The 21171-nt window shown below is 27.5% G+C and overlaps 1 protein-coding gene across 1 annotated transcript; it reads left to right on the top strand.

The window, feature by feature from the left end:
- Positions 1-1755: 1755 nt before the first annotated feature.
- Positions 1756-11009, top strand: LOC129960538 (ras-related protein rab7). Its single transcript, XM_056074028.1, has 5 exons — positions 1756-1990; positions 3165-3227; positions 3315-3441; positions 8476-8694; positions 9173-11009. The coding sequence occupies exons 2-5, from the start codon at positions 3175-3177 to the stop codon at positions 9389-9391; spliced, it is 618 nt and encodes a 205-aa protein (XP_055930003.1). The 5' UTR covers positions 1756-1990; positions 3165-3174; the 3' UTR covers positions 9392-11009.
- The last annotated feature ends 10162 nt before the right edge of the window (positions 11010-21171 follow it).

Genomic DNA, 21171 nt, shown 5'->3' with positions numbered 1-21171 from the left:
GAAAAGCAGATAGAATAGTTTTAAATAAACTGAAATTTTAATCACATTTATAATAGATTTTAATTTTTATGCAATAAGCCTTTAATGTTTTTTACTTATTACGATATCCGTTAAGACTTCATAGCTTTTTTCAATTGATTTTTGCGCCCTATGCTTTTACGAGTTTTGATTTTGACAGCCAGCCCCCCTCTTTTTAAACATTGTTAAAGGCGTTTTCTATGTTTGTAATTTTCTAGTCTTCAGTCTTTATTTTTTTATTATTATATTCCTTCTGATTTAAACAACTTAGCTTTATTTGCGAATTCGAGAATTATTAGATTGGAGCTGCTACTTCGTACGCTCAATACTATATCAAATTAGCCGGCTTATTTTAAATTTATATCTGTATTCTAAACAGTTACGTAAAATTTCATTATAAAGAAAATTAAATTCTATTATTATTCTAGATATCTAAGAATAAAAGGCCTATTTGAACAGATAATTTAATGACAATAAATTTAATATTCTATAAGGAAAGTAAATATTCTAATTCGGAAAAGCATTATTCTTGTTCTAAGAAAAACAGTTCAATTCCAACCTTTTTTATAATATTCTTACTTTTTTACTTTAATGATTTTTTAAATTAAACTTATGGCATTTTTTTTCTTCAGTTCTGAAAGTACATAGGTCACCTAACTAAAACATTTTTTCAAAAAGTATTACAACAGGCTATTGCAATTAAATAGATAAAACAGTTTTGCAAAATGAAATAATATATTTTTCCGCTTTACGTATTAGAAAAAAGAAAAATGTATCATTCGAGAGAGAAAAAAGTATAAATTGTCTTTTAAAAAGAAATAATAATCATTTAACAACTTATTATTAAAAATACAAAAATTTCGCCAAGGCAAAATACTTGTTGTTGTTTTTTTATTTCATCATTATAATTTTTTATTTTACTTGAAACACTGTCTGATACTTGCATTTAATTGCAGAGAAATAAGAAGCTTGTGACTCATAAATGATTTCAGTAGAATTTAATTTTGGTAAATTATCGTAAATAGTATTTAATTTATATTAAAAATTAATCAAAAAGATGATTGGCCGTTGACTAAATTATATGGAAATTTTTTTCACAATTAACTACCTTGCATTTTTCTAGCTTATAATGTCAAAATACATTATTAGTTATTCTAATTCTTAAAAAAGTAATCAAAGAAAAATAAATCACTATGCATGACTTGTATATCGCAATGCTATTCAAATCAAAAAGGGAAGTTTATTGTTCAAAATTAGTTATACCATCTTAATGGTTATATATATATAATTATCGTCATTTTTAATTATACATTTATATTGTCATTTTTAATTATTAATTACTAACAATTAATCACCTATAACAAATGCAAAAAAAAAAAAAAAAAAAAAAAGAACAACTCTCCCCTCCCCTCAAATGTGCAAGCAATGTAACATAATTATTTTTTACATATATCTGCAATTGAAATCTACGAAAATTTTGCCCCGCACTATATATATAAATTTATAATATATATAGTGTGTTCAGAAATCAAATGATCAATACAGAACAAAACTAATAAAAATTAGTAAACAATTACAATGCGCTTCAAACAAAATACTGCGTATCAGCTGTGAATGTCTTCCGCTGCACTTCAAATGACAAAAGTTTGGTTTTGGAATGCTGCCTCAAGGTTTACAACATTTGGCGATTTATCTGACAACTTCGAGCCATTCAACTATTTCTTCGTTCAAGCTATTCCTTTACTGTCGGAGGAACTCAGTGCTTTGGTCAAGTCTGAGTCGTCGAACGCCATTTTCTCTCGATTGTGAGTCATATAATTGTGTGATAACGTAAATATATGACTTCATTATTGCTTAAACTTCAGCATCAGCTGTTTGAATTGACACCCATTTAACGCTATTTAAAGTTGAAACTTTGTTACGTTGGTTTTTTTGTCTTGTCCTAATTGTAGTTACAGTCCTGTTATTTCAGGTAAGTGGACAAAGAAAATTTTCTTTTCTTTAAAAGCTAATTTTGGATTCATTACAGCTCAGATATATTTTAGATGCAAAGGCTGAACTATAGAATTTTTATTTAACTAATCATTGAATTTAGATGCCTAATTTAGTTTTGTAGGCGTTTACGACACCTGGTCCATATATGTTTTAATTGAGGTAACGCAATTCATCCGTATCATTCTTAATTTAATTAAATTTCAGTGCTTCTAGTGCATTATTTTTTCTAAGAACTTTCATTTACAGTATTATATTCCTGTATCATCTGTTTGAACATTCATACTGTAAGTAAAATCTCAATTTTGTTACTATTTCAACTTATACGATTAAATCTGCAAATTAGCAGTCATTAATTACAAACGAATCTAGTTCAACATGGAAATATATATGTATATGTAGAATATGCATTGCTTAGCAAAAATAAAATTTGCGACCTGCCATTAATTTCTCAGTTTCTGGTCAACTCTGTATTTTCGATAAACGCCCATCACTTTCGTTATTTACTTTTGTGGCATGTCATAATACAATTAACCGTTCCTTATAAAAAGCGAAGCGCGCATATATTTGATAACTGAATATAAAATAAGCACATTATATAATCTCGTTTTTATAAATCCTGTTAGGAAGACCATTTATGAGATTTTATCTTTAATTAGAGATAATGGCTTTCCATTTAATAAATACTTATAAAAATTAGCTTTTCTGATTTTACAAGCGTTTTAAATTCCTTTTAAGAAAAAGATACATTTTAATTTTTTTGGAGAGTTTAGGTATGTTTGTCAGCCAAATGATATTTAGGTAGTTTCTTTGATAAATGTAGATAAGCCTAATGAATGCAATAAATATATTTGCATGTGATTTGAAATTTTGTCATGAAGGTATTAAAAGCATGTTTATAAATAGTAAGACTTCATTATTATGTAATGTGTTCTTAAGGTATTTTGATTAATTTGAATACTGCTTATTTCTGTTGTAAAATACTTCTCTAAAACTGAAATATTTTCTTAGTAATTTAATCTTTTTAATGTTAAATTTGTTTAGATTTTCTAATTGGAATGTTTTATGAATCTAGAAGAATATGATTAAACCTGTAAGTGTAATTCTTTATTAACTTAGAATGTTCTGTTAAAATTATAATTCTTTCCTTATAGTGTGTCAGTTATGGCTTCAAGGAAAAAGGTTCTTCTCAAAGTTATCATTCTTGGAGATAGTGGGTAAGTGCCTTTTTTAATTAATACTTATATAAAATCGAATATCATTATTTGCTTACTGAATTTCTCTTATAAATTAATTTATTTCAGAGTTGGAAAAACCTCTCTTATGAACCAGTATGTTAATAAGAAGTTCAGTAATCAATATAAAGCTACAATTGGAGCAGATTTTCTCACTAAGGAAATTATGGTAGATGATAGATTAGTAACTATGCAGGTATGTTTTAAATCATTTTTTAAATTTAAATTTGTCATATGAAAAAAATACTTACATTGCAAATATCATTTTGTGATATAATAAGTAAATGAAGGTATTGTTTGGAAGAATTTGGATAAAATTCAAAAGATTTTCTGAAAAATATTAGTGAACTGTATAATTGTTATAATTTCTTTCGGGAATATGAAATTCTTGAATTTAATAACAAAATTGAAATGTTTTTGATATGTTATGATTTTGAGTAGAAAGTTGCATTGGGAGTGAATTTTCCTTTTCATTGCTGTTAAATGTGATGCATACTTTTATCTGCCTATCATTTCTGCTTATTTTAGTTACAAAACATCACCAATAAACTTTTGTTTATTGAAGTTTATTTTGTTTTGAAGTTACAAAGTTTTTTTTGAAATTGAAATTTTTAAAAATTAAATATAATGTAAATTTTTTTCAGTATTGGGGGGAAGAGTCACGATTTTAAACTGGTGCAAATCTTAGAATAAAATAAATGTTAATTGACATGGTTGTAAAAGATAATAGTAATATGTGAATCTTGGCAAACCCTAAAAAAAAAAAAAAAAAAAAAAAAATTGATTTTTCAACCTTTTAAAGTAAGTCTACGACATCTTAACTCTATGAAGTGTTAGTGCTGTTTACAGCAAATCAAGCTTATTCATGAGTTATTCTAAATTCTGATGTAGCTAAATCATGTTTGAAAGGTTAATTATAATTTTTTACTTTAAATATTTAATTTTTATGTTTTTGAGTTCTTGGGATTCATTAATGTTACTTTATTAACTTGTGATGGCAATGTTCTATCATTTTGCTTTTAAAAGGAAAATATTTAACATACTGAGATTTGGCATGCATTGTTGTCGTAATGGTAGCAATTTATAATGGTTGTAATTTCTGTTCTTTATATGTAATTAATACATTATTTAGACATCTTAAATATTCATAATGTATTTTTATATTGGGCTATTAAATAATTCTAGAAATCATAGGTTAATAAATTATATATATAATCTTAAAAATTCTTAGTTCAAGTATGTTTATTAGAAATTTGTTTGCTTAACTTCTGAATTGCATGGTTATATGGGTTTTGTGTGTATTTTAGATTAATGAAATATTTCCATAAAATTGCATCATTAAATATTTAAACTCCTGATAAATTTCTGATATTGTAGGACTGAATCTTTTAAAAGATTATGAAAGGTGAATATCATACAGCTTTTTTGTTATTTTCTTTTCTGGTATAGTATACTGGTGGATTTAGGCTAAATGTTGACTGGAAAATTTGAAAATATTTCAAGTATTCTAGATTTGATAATCATCTGATATTGTTGCATACTTCTTTGTGTAAACTATTACTTCATATTGGTAATGTGCACCTTTGCTACTAAAATATTATACTTATTAACAAAAACATAAATAAAAATAAAACTTGCATAGAAATGTTATCAGCTAGCTATCATAACAAAAGATGGACAGAAATTTAAAAGATAAAAATTCAGGTTACTCGATCTCATGCCAGCTGTAAAAATATAACTATTTATTCTTGATAAATTGGTCGATTTCTAAAATCTGTGTTGATTTATGTTAGAAGCTTGCATCTGAAGCAGATGGTTGAGATGCAAGAAGTTGAGCAATTCCATTTGAGGTTTAACACTCATTGCATGAGATGCAACTTAGTCTTGGCTGTTAAATTTCAATTTGAGTTTCTGTAAAAGGAAGAAATTATTTTTGTAAAAGTAGCTTTTATCATTAACGTTTGACATTCAATAAATACTGTCTTCAGCTTCAAGGAATTTGATTAAAACCTTTGGTTATCATATATATAAATATGCTGATATTTTTGTATAATCATTTCTGAATGATGAAAACAAAATGTATTAATTCTAAATATAAAAATTGCTTATACAGAGTTCCCATCGTCCTAGAAAATAACTTGAATTTTTTGTTACTGTGACTTGGGAGCTCAAAGTACTAGACCTTTCATTGGTCTTCTGAAGTATGCATTATTAAGGGTGGGTTGAGAGGGAAAATCTGATATTTCCTTGAGAATCCACCAGTATGTGTGGGTGGGGGGGGGAGATGTTGATTCAAGAATGCTGTTGATTATTAGTCTTCTTTGAATGGAGAAAGGAAGTAAGCAGGATTATCACAGAAACTACCAAGGAATCTTTTAACAAATCCAACAATTGGAGATAATAGTTAATTTTTATTTAACTTTAATACTGCTATTTCAAAAACTTGTTTTGAGAAATTGTAGGAATCCTTATTTGCACTTATACTAATAAGCTTTCTCTATAAATAAAATTCATTAGTCTATGGAGGCTTTCTGGTTATTAGGTAAAGTCTTTTTAGAGGCTTTCTGGTTTAAAGTTTCTAAATATTTAATAATTTTTTTTTTTTTTGAAATTTATAAAAGATACTGTAATGGTTATCATTGTTGTTAATCATGGATTATTTTCAGTTTGAAATTAATTAAAATTATTCAGTTTTTTGAAGTTATTTTTACATACCTGGCTATTAAACTGGCCAAGCCTAAAAATCAGATTCATGATAATAAATTATCAGAAGTGTTCTCAGACAGTAATATTGTAGAAAAGCTCTTCTATGACTTTCGGAATTTAAAAAAGAGAAAGAGGTTGTAGCTAGATATTTGCTTCAACATTCCCGAGCCATTCCACGACCCCAAAAATATCATAATTCTACAAAAAAAAAAAAAAAAAAAAAAAAAAGTGGAAACCTTACTTTAATCTTTTGTCTCAATGGATATTCCAACATTAAGTTGGGAGAATTGTAGAATAATAAAAGGCAAAGAATTTTCACCGTTGTTATTTTATGTGATTATTTGTAGCCTGCTTGTCAACAAATCATGGTGAGATAGTAATTGCATGGGATTTTGACCTCGTGTATTATTTATTCAAAGATTTAGCAGCGGGAAGAAAACTTTTTCTAAAATTGTCAATGATTGAGAAACTTTACAAAAATTTTGTTGAGAACCTTCTGACTTGGAAAATGAAGCTGTTTAATGATCATTTGAAAAGTTGGACAATTTGGTGTTGTATGTTGTAAAACACAAGTTTTCTGCACCAAAATCTAAATCAGAAATCGATTGTGAAGTAGATCTTATCTTACTTTTCAAACTGAGATTTTTCTTGTCAATTTTTAAAATTATCCAGCCATTTTTAATATTGTACCAGAATGACTGTCCACTTGTATTTTTGGTGCAGGATAAAAATAAAAAATCATAAACTGTTTGAAAACTTTCATTGCAGTGAAAAATGTCTGCCAACTATAAATAAAATTACCAAGTATGATTTTCCTAGTAATAATTCTTATGCTGATATCAGCAAAGTTAGTATGGGATTTGGTGAGGACAAAAAGTTAAAAAGATTACTAATCAGAAAACCTACAAAATATTTGAAACATGAATATTAAGAACATCATGTATACATTCATTTATGGAATTTGGAATAATTTTCCCCTCAATTATGTATTTGCCAAGTGTGTGAGTTATTTATATCCAAGAAATACCAAACAATTCCATTCCTATTATAGTAAGTTGAAAGATGTTTTTCTATTCTTTGGAATTTCCAGCAACGTCAATAACAATGCAACTCTGCTTTAGTAGAATTTAACTTTTCAAATGATGTAGCTTGCAACTCTGTAGAATAAGAGGAGTTTGAAGTACCTGAGAATTTGATAATTTTATCAAAATATTTAGAAGTTTAAAATTCTAATTGCAGTATTGGGATCTAAAAATTTAGGAATTCCTGTGTTAGGAATATTATTGTAATTTTGTTTCACCTAAAATGTGAATGTTTATAAAGCGAGTGGTCAATTGTAATTTTTATAAAATTATGTCATAGTGGCTAATGATAAAAGTGCTTGCATTGTGGTCTTGAAACTCATTTTGAATGCATGCTAAGCTTATTAATTGCAAGGTGAACATCACCAATATCTTCATTCCTCTTCACTTAAGTATATAGGTGTTGTAAGCAAAAGTAACAATGCATTGGAACAATAATGGCATAAATATTTGATTTTAATTTATTATATGCATGTTTGTCTGTAATATGTAATTTTATGGTCCTTCATTTTTTTAAATACTTTCTTTCATTAAAATACTTTTCTTTCATTAAAAAAATTGATAAATAAAATTTATAGCATGTCAGAATTATATTGCTGATCTGGAGAGAAAATATAAATAAAATTGCTTGTGTGAGAAATTTTATTTATATTTTTGAGATGTGATATTTAAAATTGTGGGAATATCTCTCTTATAAAAAAAATTTTAATTTCAGAATGAGTTATAAAATTACATATACTTCCACAATTTTATTAAAATTTTAATCGTGTTCTAGAGTAATGTGTTCTATAAAAGGCGAAGGCTTAACTTTTATTTTGAAATTAATATTCTTGAATCGCAACTTTTAAGAGTTATTTGCAAAAACACAATTCGGTACTTTTCAGGAGATTTAAAATTGAAATCTAGTAATCTAAACATAAAGCTTTTTTTTTTTTTCTGCTTTCATTCCTTATAGTCTTGAAGTTATAACTTTAGTGTTAGTTAAATGTAACTAGAATATTTGTTTGACTATGTGCAACTTGTTTTTATGCATTGGTTAGTTAGGATTATTAATTAAATGCCAGTTGATAAGAAAGTGTATTATTTTTATTTTTATTTTTTTTTTGTACTGAACATTGATGATAGTTTCAGCATATAATTGAACATACAAGAAGAAAATAACATTGAAATATTCAAGAATTTGTTTTTCTCTATAAACTTGTATTTTAAGGCAGTTTTAGAATATTTGCCTATTACAAGATGTTTTTAAGAAAGCTTAAGTTCACTAGTTAGTTGGTATCGCAACATTCTTCTCAGAAACTTGTTACAAATGGTTTGTTTTTTAATTTCCAGTTTACATTTAAGAACTTTATTCCCTCCAATAACTATTTAAAATTTAAGTTGATTTTAGTTGCATATGAAAACATTTTATTCAATATTTATAGTATTTTGTTGCCTTTTAGATTTGGGATACAGCAGGTCAAGAAAGATTCCAGTCTCTTGGTGTGTCTTTTTACCGTGGAGCTGATTGTGCTGTCCTTGTGTATGATGTTACCTCTCCCAACACTTTTAAATCATTGGATGGATGGCGTGATGAATTCTTAATTCAGGCTTGTCCTCGAGATCCTGAGAGTTTTCCCTTTGTTGTAATTGGTAACAAGATTGATCTGGAAAATCGAGCTGTAAGTATTTTCCCATAACAATTTTTGTATACTGAGGGGTGGGTTCAGTTAGAATAAATTGAGCACTTAAACAATGCTACCATATAATATAAATTACTGTATTAAAAATGCATATTTTGAATTTAAAGTCATTTTCCTTCACATATGAAGAATACTTGTATGGAATGCATTCATATTTCTTAAATAAAATATTATGGGTTAACTGTAATTCTTTTTTATGGAAATTGTGGAAAATGAATTTTTAAAATTTGTCTTCAGTAAAAGATTAATCTTAATTAAGAGATTTTTTGAAGTAATAAACATGTTTTAAAAAATGAATTAGTAAACAATTCTATATAATTAAACAAACAAATACTGATTAACTATGAAAAATTTTAACTTGCGAGAAAGAATATGCATATGCTTATTATTTTTTAAACTTTTTTCTACCAAGTATTGGCACATGATCTATTTTATTCATTTCACTTTTATCTCATAGATCCCAACAAAGCGAGCTCAAGGCTGGTGCCAAAGCAAGAATAACATTCCATACTTTGAAACATCAGCAAAGGAAGCAATAAATGTAGAGCAAGCTTTCCAATGTGTTGCAAAGAATGCTTTAGCACAAGAAACAGAAGTTGAACTATATAATGATTTCCCTGATCAAATCAAGCTCACAAATGAACAGAAACCTGGATCAGATAGCTGTGCCTGCTAATGCTAAGTGTCTCATTGAATTAAAAGGGTAAAGTGGGAATTTGATAAGTTTGAGTCTTCAAAATTAAAATTTAGTATAGATATAATGATTTTAACTTGTTCTTGGCAGAGGAAAAAAAAAACTGAAAAAAAAAAAGAAACCTTCAGATGTGTAATACATGTTCTTCAAATTCAAAATGCACTATTCAGTACTATTGCGTAAACATCTGTTTTAAAAAGTATAAATGTATTTTAGTGCAAAAGAAAAAAGTTATCACCCACTACTGGCAGCTTGGATAAACACAAGCTGCAATGTAAATTATGTATAGAAGGGTTTATTGTAAGCAATTATATATGCTCTATATACATATAAAAAGTATAAATGTAAAGTATAAGTAGGATGTTCCAATGAATTAAGTTATGTCTCATTTTTAGAAGGATGCTAATGTTTAAGTGTGATTGTTTTCAAATAGCAGTGGTATAGCACTTCTGTTATTACATTTAGTGCTCACGTTTTATTTTTTACTAGTTAATATATAAATGAATTCTAGTGATTTTTCTGCTTCTAAGTGTGATCATATAAAATCTTGAAACCATATTTTCAAATACTCGAATGTATATTTTATAAAATAAAGCTTTGGAAATATATGTTGTCATGATGTATTTTAACTCATTTATTTCTCAAGAACTTAAATGTTACTTCTATTGATTTTCTTATCTTGTTTAAGAGGTAAAAATCTTATTTAAGATACAGATACTCACTTCATTCTTCTATGGGTTTTGTAAATTTAGTTTGATTTTTGTGATTTATTTATTTACCTTTTTATTTTTAATATGTTTATAAAATATTTAGATGCAGAATTCAAATATTTAACATTACATTGTTGATATTCTTTTAATTTTGATAAAAGATAAAAAAAATTTTGTAGACCACAGGTTGAAATTTGACCAAATGAATTCATATAAGCAATATAAAATTTAACACAAATTTCCATTGTAAATCTTGACTGTTTTGTTTAGAAAGTGAAACTAACAAATATTAATGTTGTGCTATCTACAGTTATGAATATTTTAGAAGATACTTCTTGATTTCTATCAAACCATTTTTTCATTTAAAATATTTCCTCTAACCAGAACACTTTAAAGCATGTATTAATCCATTTTTTATTCATTGTTAATCATTGCATTGGTCTCTAGTGTTTAAAATAATCTGGATGTATCAATCATTGATTATAGATACTTATTGTGCTTCATATGTTACTGATTTATTACTATCTTCTAATTGTTAATGACTTCTCTGTGATAGTGTTTGATTATTATTGTATATGAACTAGTTTCTAAACATATATTTATGCTAAAAGTATTGTAATATAATTTATCTGTGTCAGTACAACAAATCCAAATATCATTTAAAGGATGGGAACTCTTGTATTTAAAGTAAAGTCGCACTATCCCAAGCAACTTCGGGACAGTTTCAAAGTTGACAATTTATCAGCTATTGTCAGTTGTAGCTTGTGAGCACAGCCAGAACCGTGCCTTATAAAGTATTCTTAATACCCAACTCTTTTCAAGTTTGTTTGATCTTGTATTAACATAATTAAAAAAATGGTAAAAAAAATATTAAAATTACAGAAATATATTGTGCAGTTTTCTAGTTTAATTGTTTTTATTATTCTCTTGTGTTACATTCAAAATGGATAGTTTAATGCACTATTGTATCTTGTATTTTATGAGTAAAAATTCTGTTAAATGATATGAAAGCTCTCTGCAAATTGATTTGTTTGATTTTATGTTGGTATGTAAATATTCTAGCCCTTGAAACTTTCTTCAATTTTCATGGATTGGTTATTCGTCAGAACTGAAATATGGATTAAAATTGTAATGTCATAATTTGGAAAACATTGAATCATATATTTATCATTAAGTCATCATTACCGTAATAGTTTCCAAGTCCTCATTCATTTCATTTATTTTTTTTTCAAGAAAGAAATAATTCTCTTTGGATTCCTTTTTATTTTAAAATGTTATTTTACTTATTAAATATAAATTCTACAAAAACAAAGTTTAAATGCATAACTGTTTTTGTGCTTTTCATATCTGTAGCAATAATGTTACTCCCCTCTCCCTCAAGTAAGATTAGATCTATTTATATAATGTCTTAATCATACTCTCCATTGTTAGCTAGTATATTATAACAATGGGGGTGGGGGTTGCTGTAGCTTTTAAACCTTGTTATGTTTAGCGATATGTATTTGCACCAGCATTTTTTAATTTTTGGATTATTTAATAATTTTATTATTACTTATTATGGGTTAATAATATGCAAGTATTTTTAATTGATTTTATTGAAAATTTTAATTTCAAAATTGTATTTTTCTTCTCTTCCTTGTCCACATTTATACAGATTCATAGAATTATGACTATTCAATAAAATAAGGGTTTCCAATCTAGAATTTAAATCTTAAAAACACTGTTTTCAAAGAAAAGTATAATTATAATTAAATTCACACAGTTAAATTCTCTTAGTATTAAAAATTATCAAATTAAAATCCAGTTTCATGTATAAAGACTGTAAATTTGTTTGCTCATGTGATAATCTTAAAAAAAAAAAAATGTACATCCATTTTAAATTATTGTATCTTATCCTGATTAACATTGCATCTTGAAATATTTTGTTCTTTTAAATCTAAGAAAGCAAGCTTTGGCCTTTGATGTAGTAATAGGAATTGTTAAGATTAAAAGAAAGAAAACTATTATATCTCATCTATACATGTTCTGTGACTCTTTTAAATGTAAATATTCCTTAAAAAGTATTCTATGTAACAGTCCTTATTTCATTTGAGGCTTTTTAGTGTCTTCAAACATACTGACACTTAATGCAAAAATGTAGTTTTTCTTTTGACTAAAATTGTTCTAAGTGAAAAGACACTTCTCTCTGTTGGATAAAAATTAAAACAAATCTTTTAGTGTATTTGTGTGAATAGTTGCTAGTATAATATAAAAATATAGTTAAAAATTTGCTATGAATTATCGTTTAAGCAAAATGTGAATCATGTTTCCAAATAGAAAAGAATAATATTTTGGGTATTTAAATTTTCAAAGCCATTTTCATATTTTTCAATATTTGTTAAAAAAAATTGAGCAGATAAATTTATGAAGAAAGACTTCAAAATTTAATTTTTTTCTTCAATTCCTTAATTTGTTCTGTTTTATAAAGAGAATTTTTCAGTCAAAAAGGTATTACAAGTGGAAGTTTTCAAACCCCTTTTCTAAGAACTGTGAAACTTGGAAAGGATCTATTGAAAATAGAGTATCACTAATGAGTTTAAGGCTGTAATTGGGTATGTGGGAGCTCTTATACTAGTGTACATTATGCAGAGCTCGAGAAAAAAAAAAAAATGGTTCTGTTAAAATGTATATCTCCGATTGGGAGTTTCAAGTAAAGTTAGATTGTTGTGGATACATTTGAATATTACTTGCAAGATTAAATTTATACATTGATAAAAGGGATACTGCAGTTATATGGACCTATTCATGAGCTGCCCGTGGTACTATGCATCGAATTTAATGTATTGCCGCCTTTGTACTTTGAGAAACTGCATGAATACAAAAATATTGATTTAAAATAATGGATCGTACTCGAGGACCTCGAGTTAAAATTTCTTAGTCGAAATAGGTTTCTAATCATTTATTTTTGGAATATTTTTCAATTGGTTTTTTTATTTTATTATTGTTCAATCTTTTTATAGTGAAAATGACATAAATTGGTAATCTAGAATTTTTGCAGCTCAATATTGATCTGGAAATTTTAAAAAATTTATTTTCTCAAATTAAAAATATGGTTTTTATTTTTTACATTTCATTCAGAAAGGTTTCTTCTAAAACTTATTTGAAAGAGTTTCGAATTCATAGAGCGTTTGGTAGTTCTTCAGAAAACTGTTTAGAATTCGAATGATACATTGAGGAAAAAGGAAGTGTTTTGGGATCAAATTTTAGCATTGGAAGGATTGCCTGAAGGCTGTATTTTCTTTTTCGCCTTTTGTTTCATCCAATATGGAAGAAAGGGAAGCAACTACTCGCAGTTTTGAGTGAGTGTAAAAGATTGTTAGCTCTTTATGAAGATAGCCATTTTATATCCGAGATGTTTTTAACACTCCTTTGTTCCCTTATTTTAAGATGGCGACTATCATTTCCGATAGTTCGAAATTGTGGGATGTCAATTTAAAAAAAAAAAAAAAAAAATTAGTGCGATTGCTTAGAAACATGATTAAATCACCCCCCCCCCAAGTTATCTATTCGTGAAAGTATGGAAAAAAGTTGTGCATTCTATGTAGTGATTTTATTTATGGTAAAAGGGGTTTGGGTGTAGTTAGCTGACCATATAAAAACAAAAAAGTGCTTGAAGAAGGTGTTTGCAATGAATGCGAAATATTCTTTATCATATAATTCTTTTCAGAGTCCATCATCAGCAACAAATCTTCTATTTCATTTAGTATCATCACTCTTCGCAATAGAATTTCAAATGCCCTAATATGGTGTTACTGCTGAATTTTTCTATTTGCAATGGCTGCCGTTTTGGTGAATGTTGGCAAGGTCTTAATTGAAGATTTTTTTTTTAAAAAAAAATGCTTTAAATCATTTTCCATTAAATTGAAATTATGCATCTTACAAAATGAAATGTAATATTGCAAAATCATTTTTGCTAGGCCCTTCGAAAATTTTATAAACTACTATTTTCTTTGAATTTGGATAAAGCTATAAAAGATAATTACATTAGTGTGTGTATTGGCAAGCTGTTTTTCCCCTTCTGTTGGGTTGTGGTGAAATATTTGGTTGTTGTGACAGCAGACTCGGATGAAACGGTAATGTACATGTCACAAAAATCGTTCTTATTGCTTAATGTTGAATGGCAATTGCCAGCTGTAAACAAACGTCATACGAATGTTGCAGACTGTTTTAGTGAACTTCATTACAGTTGCACTAAATTTAACGTTTAGCTAATTAATGGAGCTACAATATTTTATAAGAAATGTTCGGGCGAGAATCGCCGAATCCTTTCTTCGGTAAGAGGAAAGAAATAAACTTCAACAGAAGATACAATCGAGTGCGATAAAATGCTTAGCACGTTGATTCGTATGTTATTCACCTATAATTCATTCCTTCTATATAATTGCACTGAGATAGCAAAGAAGGAGCACCTGGTTTGATAGATGATCAGTGAACCAGATAGGTAATCGCTATAAATATATGGAAATTGATGTTCATATTTTCCAAAATCATTATCCCGCAGAAATGATTTTTGCATTACCGTAAGACTCAAAAAAGCTACTTTTTTAATTATATCAGTTATTGTTCATAGAATTTTATTGTTTCAAATAAATTCTTAATTTATTTTAATATATAATCAGTAACAATGTTAAAATGAAATTCAAACATCCATCAAAACATAGAATCGTGGGGTTTTGTCAGTATTAAAATTAATAATCGTTTTCTTCGGCCATTAACTCAAATAGAACTTCTATTTTCCGGTAAACTAATTTAATCAAATGCAGTCTTTTCTTATAAAAATAATTTTAAAAAAAATGCATTCCATATTAATGGATGAACAGTCTAAAAAAATAAACAAGCTGATCACTCAATTCGGTTAGTTAATTTGATGTTTGTTTCTCTAATAAATGTTGTTTCCCATCGTTGGTTATTGTGTTATGATGCTGTAATGAGAATTTTAAACTTATTTGTTCTAACTCTTTAACTATGCATTCCTCAGTAGCAGTGACAATTTTTGTACATTATGTTCTGTGTATTTAAAAGCATAGAAATGTTAATTCTGGAGATAGAGCACAGGTGATGGAAATACTGAAGACGTTATCAAAAAAATATGACAGAAGATGGAAAGGGAATAAAAGATAGAATTATTCAGAAGTTGTTTTACTTTAGGAGGAATGCACTCGTAAACCTCAATTTTTGTGTAGCATCTTTACCTCTATTAAAGAAATATGTACACTTGTTTCAATCTAAACAGCCGTTTATTCAGAAGCTGATTGAAGAACAAAGACAATTATTTGTTGTTGTTTTTTTATCTTAATAAAGCAGGAATTCTTACAAAGTAAAAGTTCAAAAGAGCTTTGTTGTGATAAGTGATGGCAATCATAGAGTACAGTAAAATGCGTATTGTAAATTGGCGCTGGAACTCGTCATATAAATAATACAACATTTTGCGTTTTGACGAGTTTATTCGTCAGGAGTAATAAGTAGTGATAATTTGAAATTTTAATTATAATTTTGGTAAAAACTCAAGCATATTCATAAGTTTCAAGATGTTTAAAATATTTTCGAGGCCAAATCGAAATCAAAGATTATTAATAATTATAAAAGAAAACCCGCATATAATATGCTTTCCTCAAAACCATTCTCTACCAGCAAATGAAAATAATAAATTAATTTTTTATGCTTCGTTTCGTTCATATGCAGAAAATGCATGTTAGTTTAAATAAATAAATGATTACTAAAATAAAAAAAATAAGTAATTTCATTACAGCATAATTTCATATTACACATACTCTGTGTTTGACGAGTATAAACGTCATCGTTAAATTTTTCGACAGAATTTAGATATGCACTTTCCGAAAAGGTCGAAACAGTTAAATGGTAATGATTACATGAAAGAATTTCTTTATAAAGTGGGGAAAAAAAGTCTATGAAAACTGTGTTGATTATTTGCAAAACAGTTACCTGTGGCAAACCTTTTACTGAAGTGCGTTTATAACACGTTTTGATAAACATTGAGGATAATGGGGTGTATGCACTGGAAATTCACTTGCATCAAGTTGATTTAAAACTGCCATCTCCTGTTATGATTCAGGTAAACTAATTCCCATTGCTATTTGATTGTCTAAATTATTCATTATAAAAATATATATTAATCTCAATAAGATGGTAAAAGCTGTAATTAGTTGTTTTCATTGCCTTCAAGTTGAAGGCAATGAAAACAACTATGCACTTCGGCATAGTATCTGTAAAGTGATAGGCATACTTTAGTTTTAGGCATAGTAATGTATATTTAAAAAAAAAAATAGAAAAATTGAGATATATTCTTTAATTTAGACTGTGAAATACAAAATGATATGCAAAGAGTAGTTTGCTGTTAAATATTTTAGAAATTATATATTACATGATGCGACTGATTTAGGTAAACGAAAAAAGGAAGAAAATTATTTTCTCACATATATTAGCCTGTACAACTTCTTTCATCTTTCTTTCTTATACCGTATAACTATTATTATTATTATTTTAAACATGACTTACAAATAGGAAAATTTCTATTCTGTATTTTTGAAAGAATATCAATAAATTATCTAGTTTTTAAATTTGATATTTTGTAAGCTAGATGAAATCATATTAACAAGCAAATATTTGAATAAAATACCCCTTAATAAATAATGCATTGGATCTCTGAAAGTTGGAAATCTGTCTCGTTTCTGAAGCACTGTACTTCTGTTCCTTTGCTTTCTCTCCCACACAGAAACTAAATCATGGATTTTCATATTTAAGTAAAGTATTGAAAATTGCAAAAGTGGACAGGAAAAAAAAAAGCATATTATGAAAGAAAATTTGTTGTTTCGAACATATGTATTTAATAATTTACTACAAACACTCATATTTCCTCTATTATTCAAAATATTTACTTTGAAATTTATTTCTAAGCTGGCATATTGTTACTTTTCTGTAAGTGTCATATAATTTAGTTGAAACCTTGTATGTTTTACAGAAAATTGAAATTTTTTAAAAACTTTTTTATTTTTCTTAATATATGTACCACATTTATAAAAATGCAAGTAAATATTGTGTACAGCAATTAAACTTATTGATGAAAGATGTAAATCATTATCAGCTTTTTCTAAAACTAAGCGAGAACAAATAATTTTCTTCATTAATTTCTAGTCGGTCCTCTAAATGCCCTTTCGAACGAATAATTTCTATCATTATTGTTCAACAACGTTTATTTAATTTTACTTTCTTTATCAGAAAATATGGTAATTGACTGAATTAAAGGATATCACTATATTTGCAGGGATATGTTGATCTAAATGCATTATATAAGAATTTACTGTTTTGTTTTGCAATTAATTTGACTTAATTAGCTTATATTGCTTTATTGATAAAAGAAAAGTCGTCTTACGAATACTAGAAAAAGATTTTTTTAAAAAACCCTTGGTTTTTATAATGGGAGGAGCTTAGATAGATAATTAGGAAGATAATTAGAGAGGCTTAGAAAAGATGGGAGGGGCTGGCTCTTGTCTAAATGCTCATTTTAAAAGGATATTTAAGATTACGGCTAATCGAAATCTCAAGTTCGGATCATAACTTATTTTGGTATTAAAGATTTCGCGAAAAACTACTGTAAACTAAAATAGCGTCAGGTTCTAACTAGGTAGTTACGTAATTCCGTTGTTCTGAGTGAGATGGCCTAATTTCACTAGCCTAATTTCCAAATAAATAAATCTAAAAAAAATACAGTTCTGTGAATGTTAAAATATTAACACTTCGTAAAGTACAATTGTGCAGGTATAATCTGTTTCATTTTGTCATGAAGGTATTTCTAAAATGTCGAGCGTCTGCTATAAAATTCCGATCTGGATACAACCATAAGCTATAATTATTTAAAACATGCATTTCCATTGTTTGCTAAAAAATTAACCTAAAATAAATCTTAATATGTTGATTAAGTTAAAAATATGTTGTAATGCCTAATTAAATTGGCCTATTTAGTATAAGAGAAACCACATATGTGCATTGTTTAAGTCTTAAATCCGCCACTGATTCAAAAATAACAGGAATAATTCCATAAAAATATGTTACTTCAATTTACCTCTCAATATTCCTCAGAATTTCCCTTCAAAGAAGAATCAAACAGCGTTTAGCCACAAAACATGTTCAGTCGTATGTCTAGAATTTCGAACACAGAAAGTTAAGCAAAATCAACATTTCTTAACACGAAGTTTCTAATGCAGCCCATGAATCAACTGGTCATTTCAAACTTATTAGAAACATACACTGAGGACTTTTATTTCCTCGTGTGCGAAAGATATGAGCTGTAATCGCCAAAAAATTATTTGAGATTTTCACCTCCTATTACATTACCCCATATTTGGAAAGCGCATCTCTGTGAGCACACCTAAATGATAAATATTAAACTTAGCATGTGGTCTTTGTATCAAAATCGTAGGTTATCAAATTTTGAACGAAATCCATCTTGGGCTGACAGATAGAGTTTCTATCTTTCATGAGTTTGTAAGCTCAAACTAACAAATGTTTGAAATTTGTTACACGATTTTATAGCTATCAGATTTTATTAGAACAAAGTTTTTGACATTTACCTGAAATATGAGTTAGAAAAAAAGGCATATCTGGTAAAAATTCCCTTTCGATATTCGCATTGTTTTCCGAAAAAAATAAACTATAACGGGCGGAGGGCAAAAAATCGGTTTCCGTAAAAATGACTACTAGTATTTTTTATTTGAATTCACGGAACGAAACAAAAAATAATGAAAGCATATTTTCCGATATCCCAAACCACACACCTCTTTTTGTGTTTTTCAAGAATTTACCCCCCCCCCCCAAATAAAAAACAACAACAACTATAGAAATGATTTGAAATCGTAGAACATTTTTAGAATTGGATTTTCCTCGGAGAGATAGAAAATAATTGTAGATATTTTCCGACTTGTCTTTTCTTGGAAAATAACGCAGTCAGAAATTTTTGTTAAATATTGATTTATAAGTAACACATACTTGTGTGGAATTGCAAAAATTGTGTTCAAATTAAAAAGAAAACATATGTATACACACACACATATAAAATACAAAGTAGGTTCAGTGGTGTAGAGATCTTTAAAAAAAATGACACGGTATATATGCTTTCACAATGATAAAGAGAAGTACTGTACAAAGAGGAAAATAAATATTATAAATACGGCCTTCTGATTAAATAACAAATACTATAAAATAACTGCAAACATAAAATTAAAAGTAGAAATAAATGTAGTTCGCCTTCATTTTCTTGTCATCAATAGTTTTAATTATTAGATCTGTCATTTTTATTCTATTTACTTCTTTCGTATACCGTATTATGCTGGGGAATTTTGCTTGATTGCAGTTTTCTCTTGTTAGACTTTCAATTATTTGACTAAAACGTACATTTCACAGTTTTATTTAATTTTAAAGATATAAAAAACTGTAAGTTTTGGTATTCCTTCGTATATTATGAAATACTCTGTTGAATTTCGTATTATGTTCTCGAACAGTTTTTCAGGAATGAATCTATTTGCATTTTTCCTAGATATGAAATAACATTCAACAAATATTTTAACCGAATAGGAACCACTATGCTAAACTTAACCCCAAAATTATCCACTTTTTGCGGTCTGTAGTATATAAATGAACAAAGTATCTTTTCCTGGAATAATTTCTCATCTACTGTAATGTTTTGAACTGTTTCGTAACTAACCAGACAACTTTCATTAAATATGTTCCAGATGCCTGCTATTAGAATAAACTGATGTTTAAAGTCGTTTGAATTCTATAGATTTGAGATCATACTGTAAATTTAACATGGTTTCTTGGATTCATTTATGAGCCATCATTTCAAGAATAAAGTTTAGACCTCAAGTCACAAATCACAGAATGTTTTAAGAAATAAAAACCTCTAATTCGTCGTAATATATACAACAATGAGGATTCTGTTATTGCTTTTTAATTTCCCTCATTTTGAAAGAGAGAGATGTTTTTGACCTTTTTCAGTATTCGACTTCATTTTTGAATCCCTTATTTTCGATTTGATTCTTTTGAAGTATTTGCACATAGGATATCCATGTTTATCATTTAATTTTCCGATTCAGAGAAGAGATCAGTTTATGCAATTTCTGTAAAAAATCAGCATTCGACCGTTGAAGCTTATCGACAAGAATGGATTTATCTTTAGATAAATAAGATTTTAAACCAGAATCAGTTTGACATAAATTTCAAAACATTAAGAAAAATCCAATTGATTTCTTTTAACAAATGTTTTTTGTGACATCAGGAGAGAAAAAATATATTAAATACAGGAAGAAATTACTGAATAAAAATGAAAATCATCGAGAGAAATGAATAGCAGTCATTCTTATAAAGCAGATGCTTTCATTCGCAAAAAGAATTGTACATGACCAGCAGATACTTTTTACAACCATCTGCATTTATTTATACTCCTTCCAATCAAATTTTATTCGAATTCCCGTATAATGAAAGACAAATAGTGCTTAGATAAATTTAAAATAGAATAGAAAACACATCAGAGTCTGCAATATTTTTTTCAGCCGCGACTGCAGATCATATTTCTATGTATACACATATATAGCGTTTATAATAATACGCAGAACAAACAAATTTTTGTTCTGTGCATTCTTTATGAATAATTAGTAAAAGAAGAAGAATATGAAAAATAAAATATGAAAGTTTGAAATTCATCTGCGGTCAATGCTCTCCTTTCTTTAGTGTTAATACATTCGGAATAGTCGTTCATACAGGAAGGTAAACATCATTGATTTTTTTTTTTTTTCTGTCCCCAATTCTCTGGTGATAAAAGTTCAAAATACTTTTCTAGGCCGTGCTTCCTGATTAATGCTTGCAATCAATAAGCTTCATGTACTAAATACTTGACTTGCATTTTATTAGTTAGGAAATACGCTCAATGACTCTATTTTTCTTTACAAACAAAAATTGTAGAAAGTCAGGGAAAGTATTTATGATATTGCATCATATAGA

The sequence above is a fragment of the Argiope bruennichi genome, chromosome X2, assembly GCF_947563725.1.
Source record: "Argiope bruennichi chromosome X2, qqArgBrue1.1, whole genome shotgun sequence".
NCBI classification, from domain to species: domain Eukaryota; kingdom Metazoa; phylum Arthropoda; class Arachnida; order Araneae; family Araneidae; genus Argiope; species Argiope bruennichi.
Note: the sequence above shows the minus strand (reverse complement) of the source record. Positions and strands in the feature narration are given on the sequence as shown.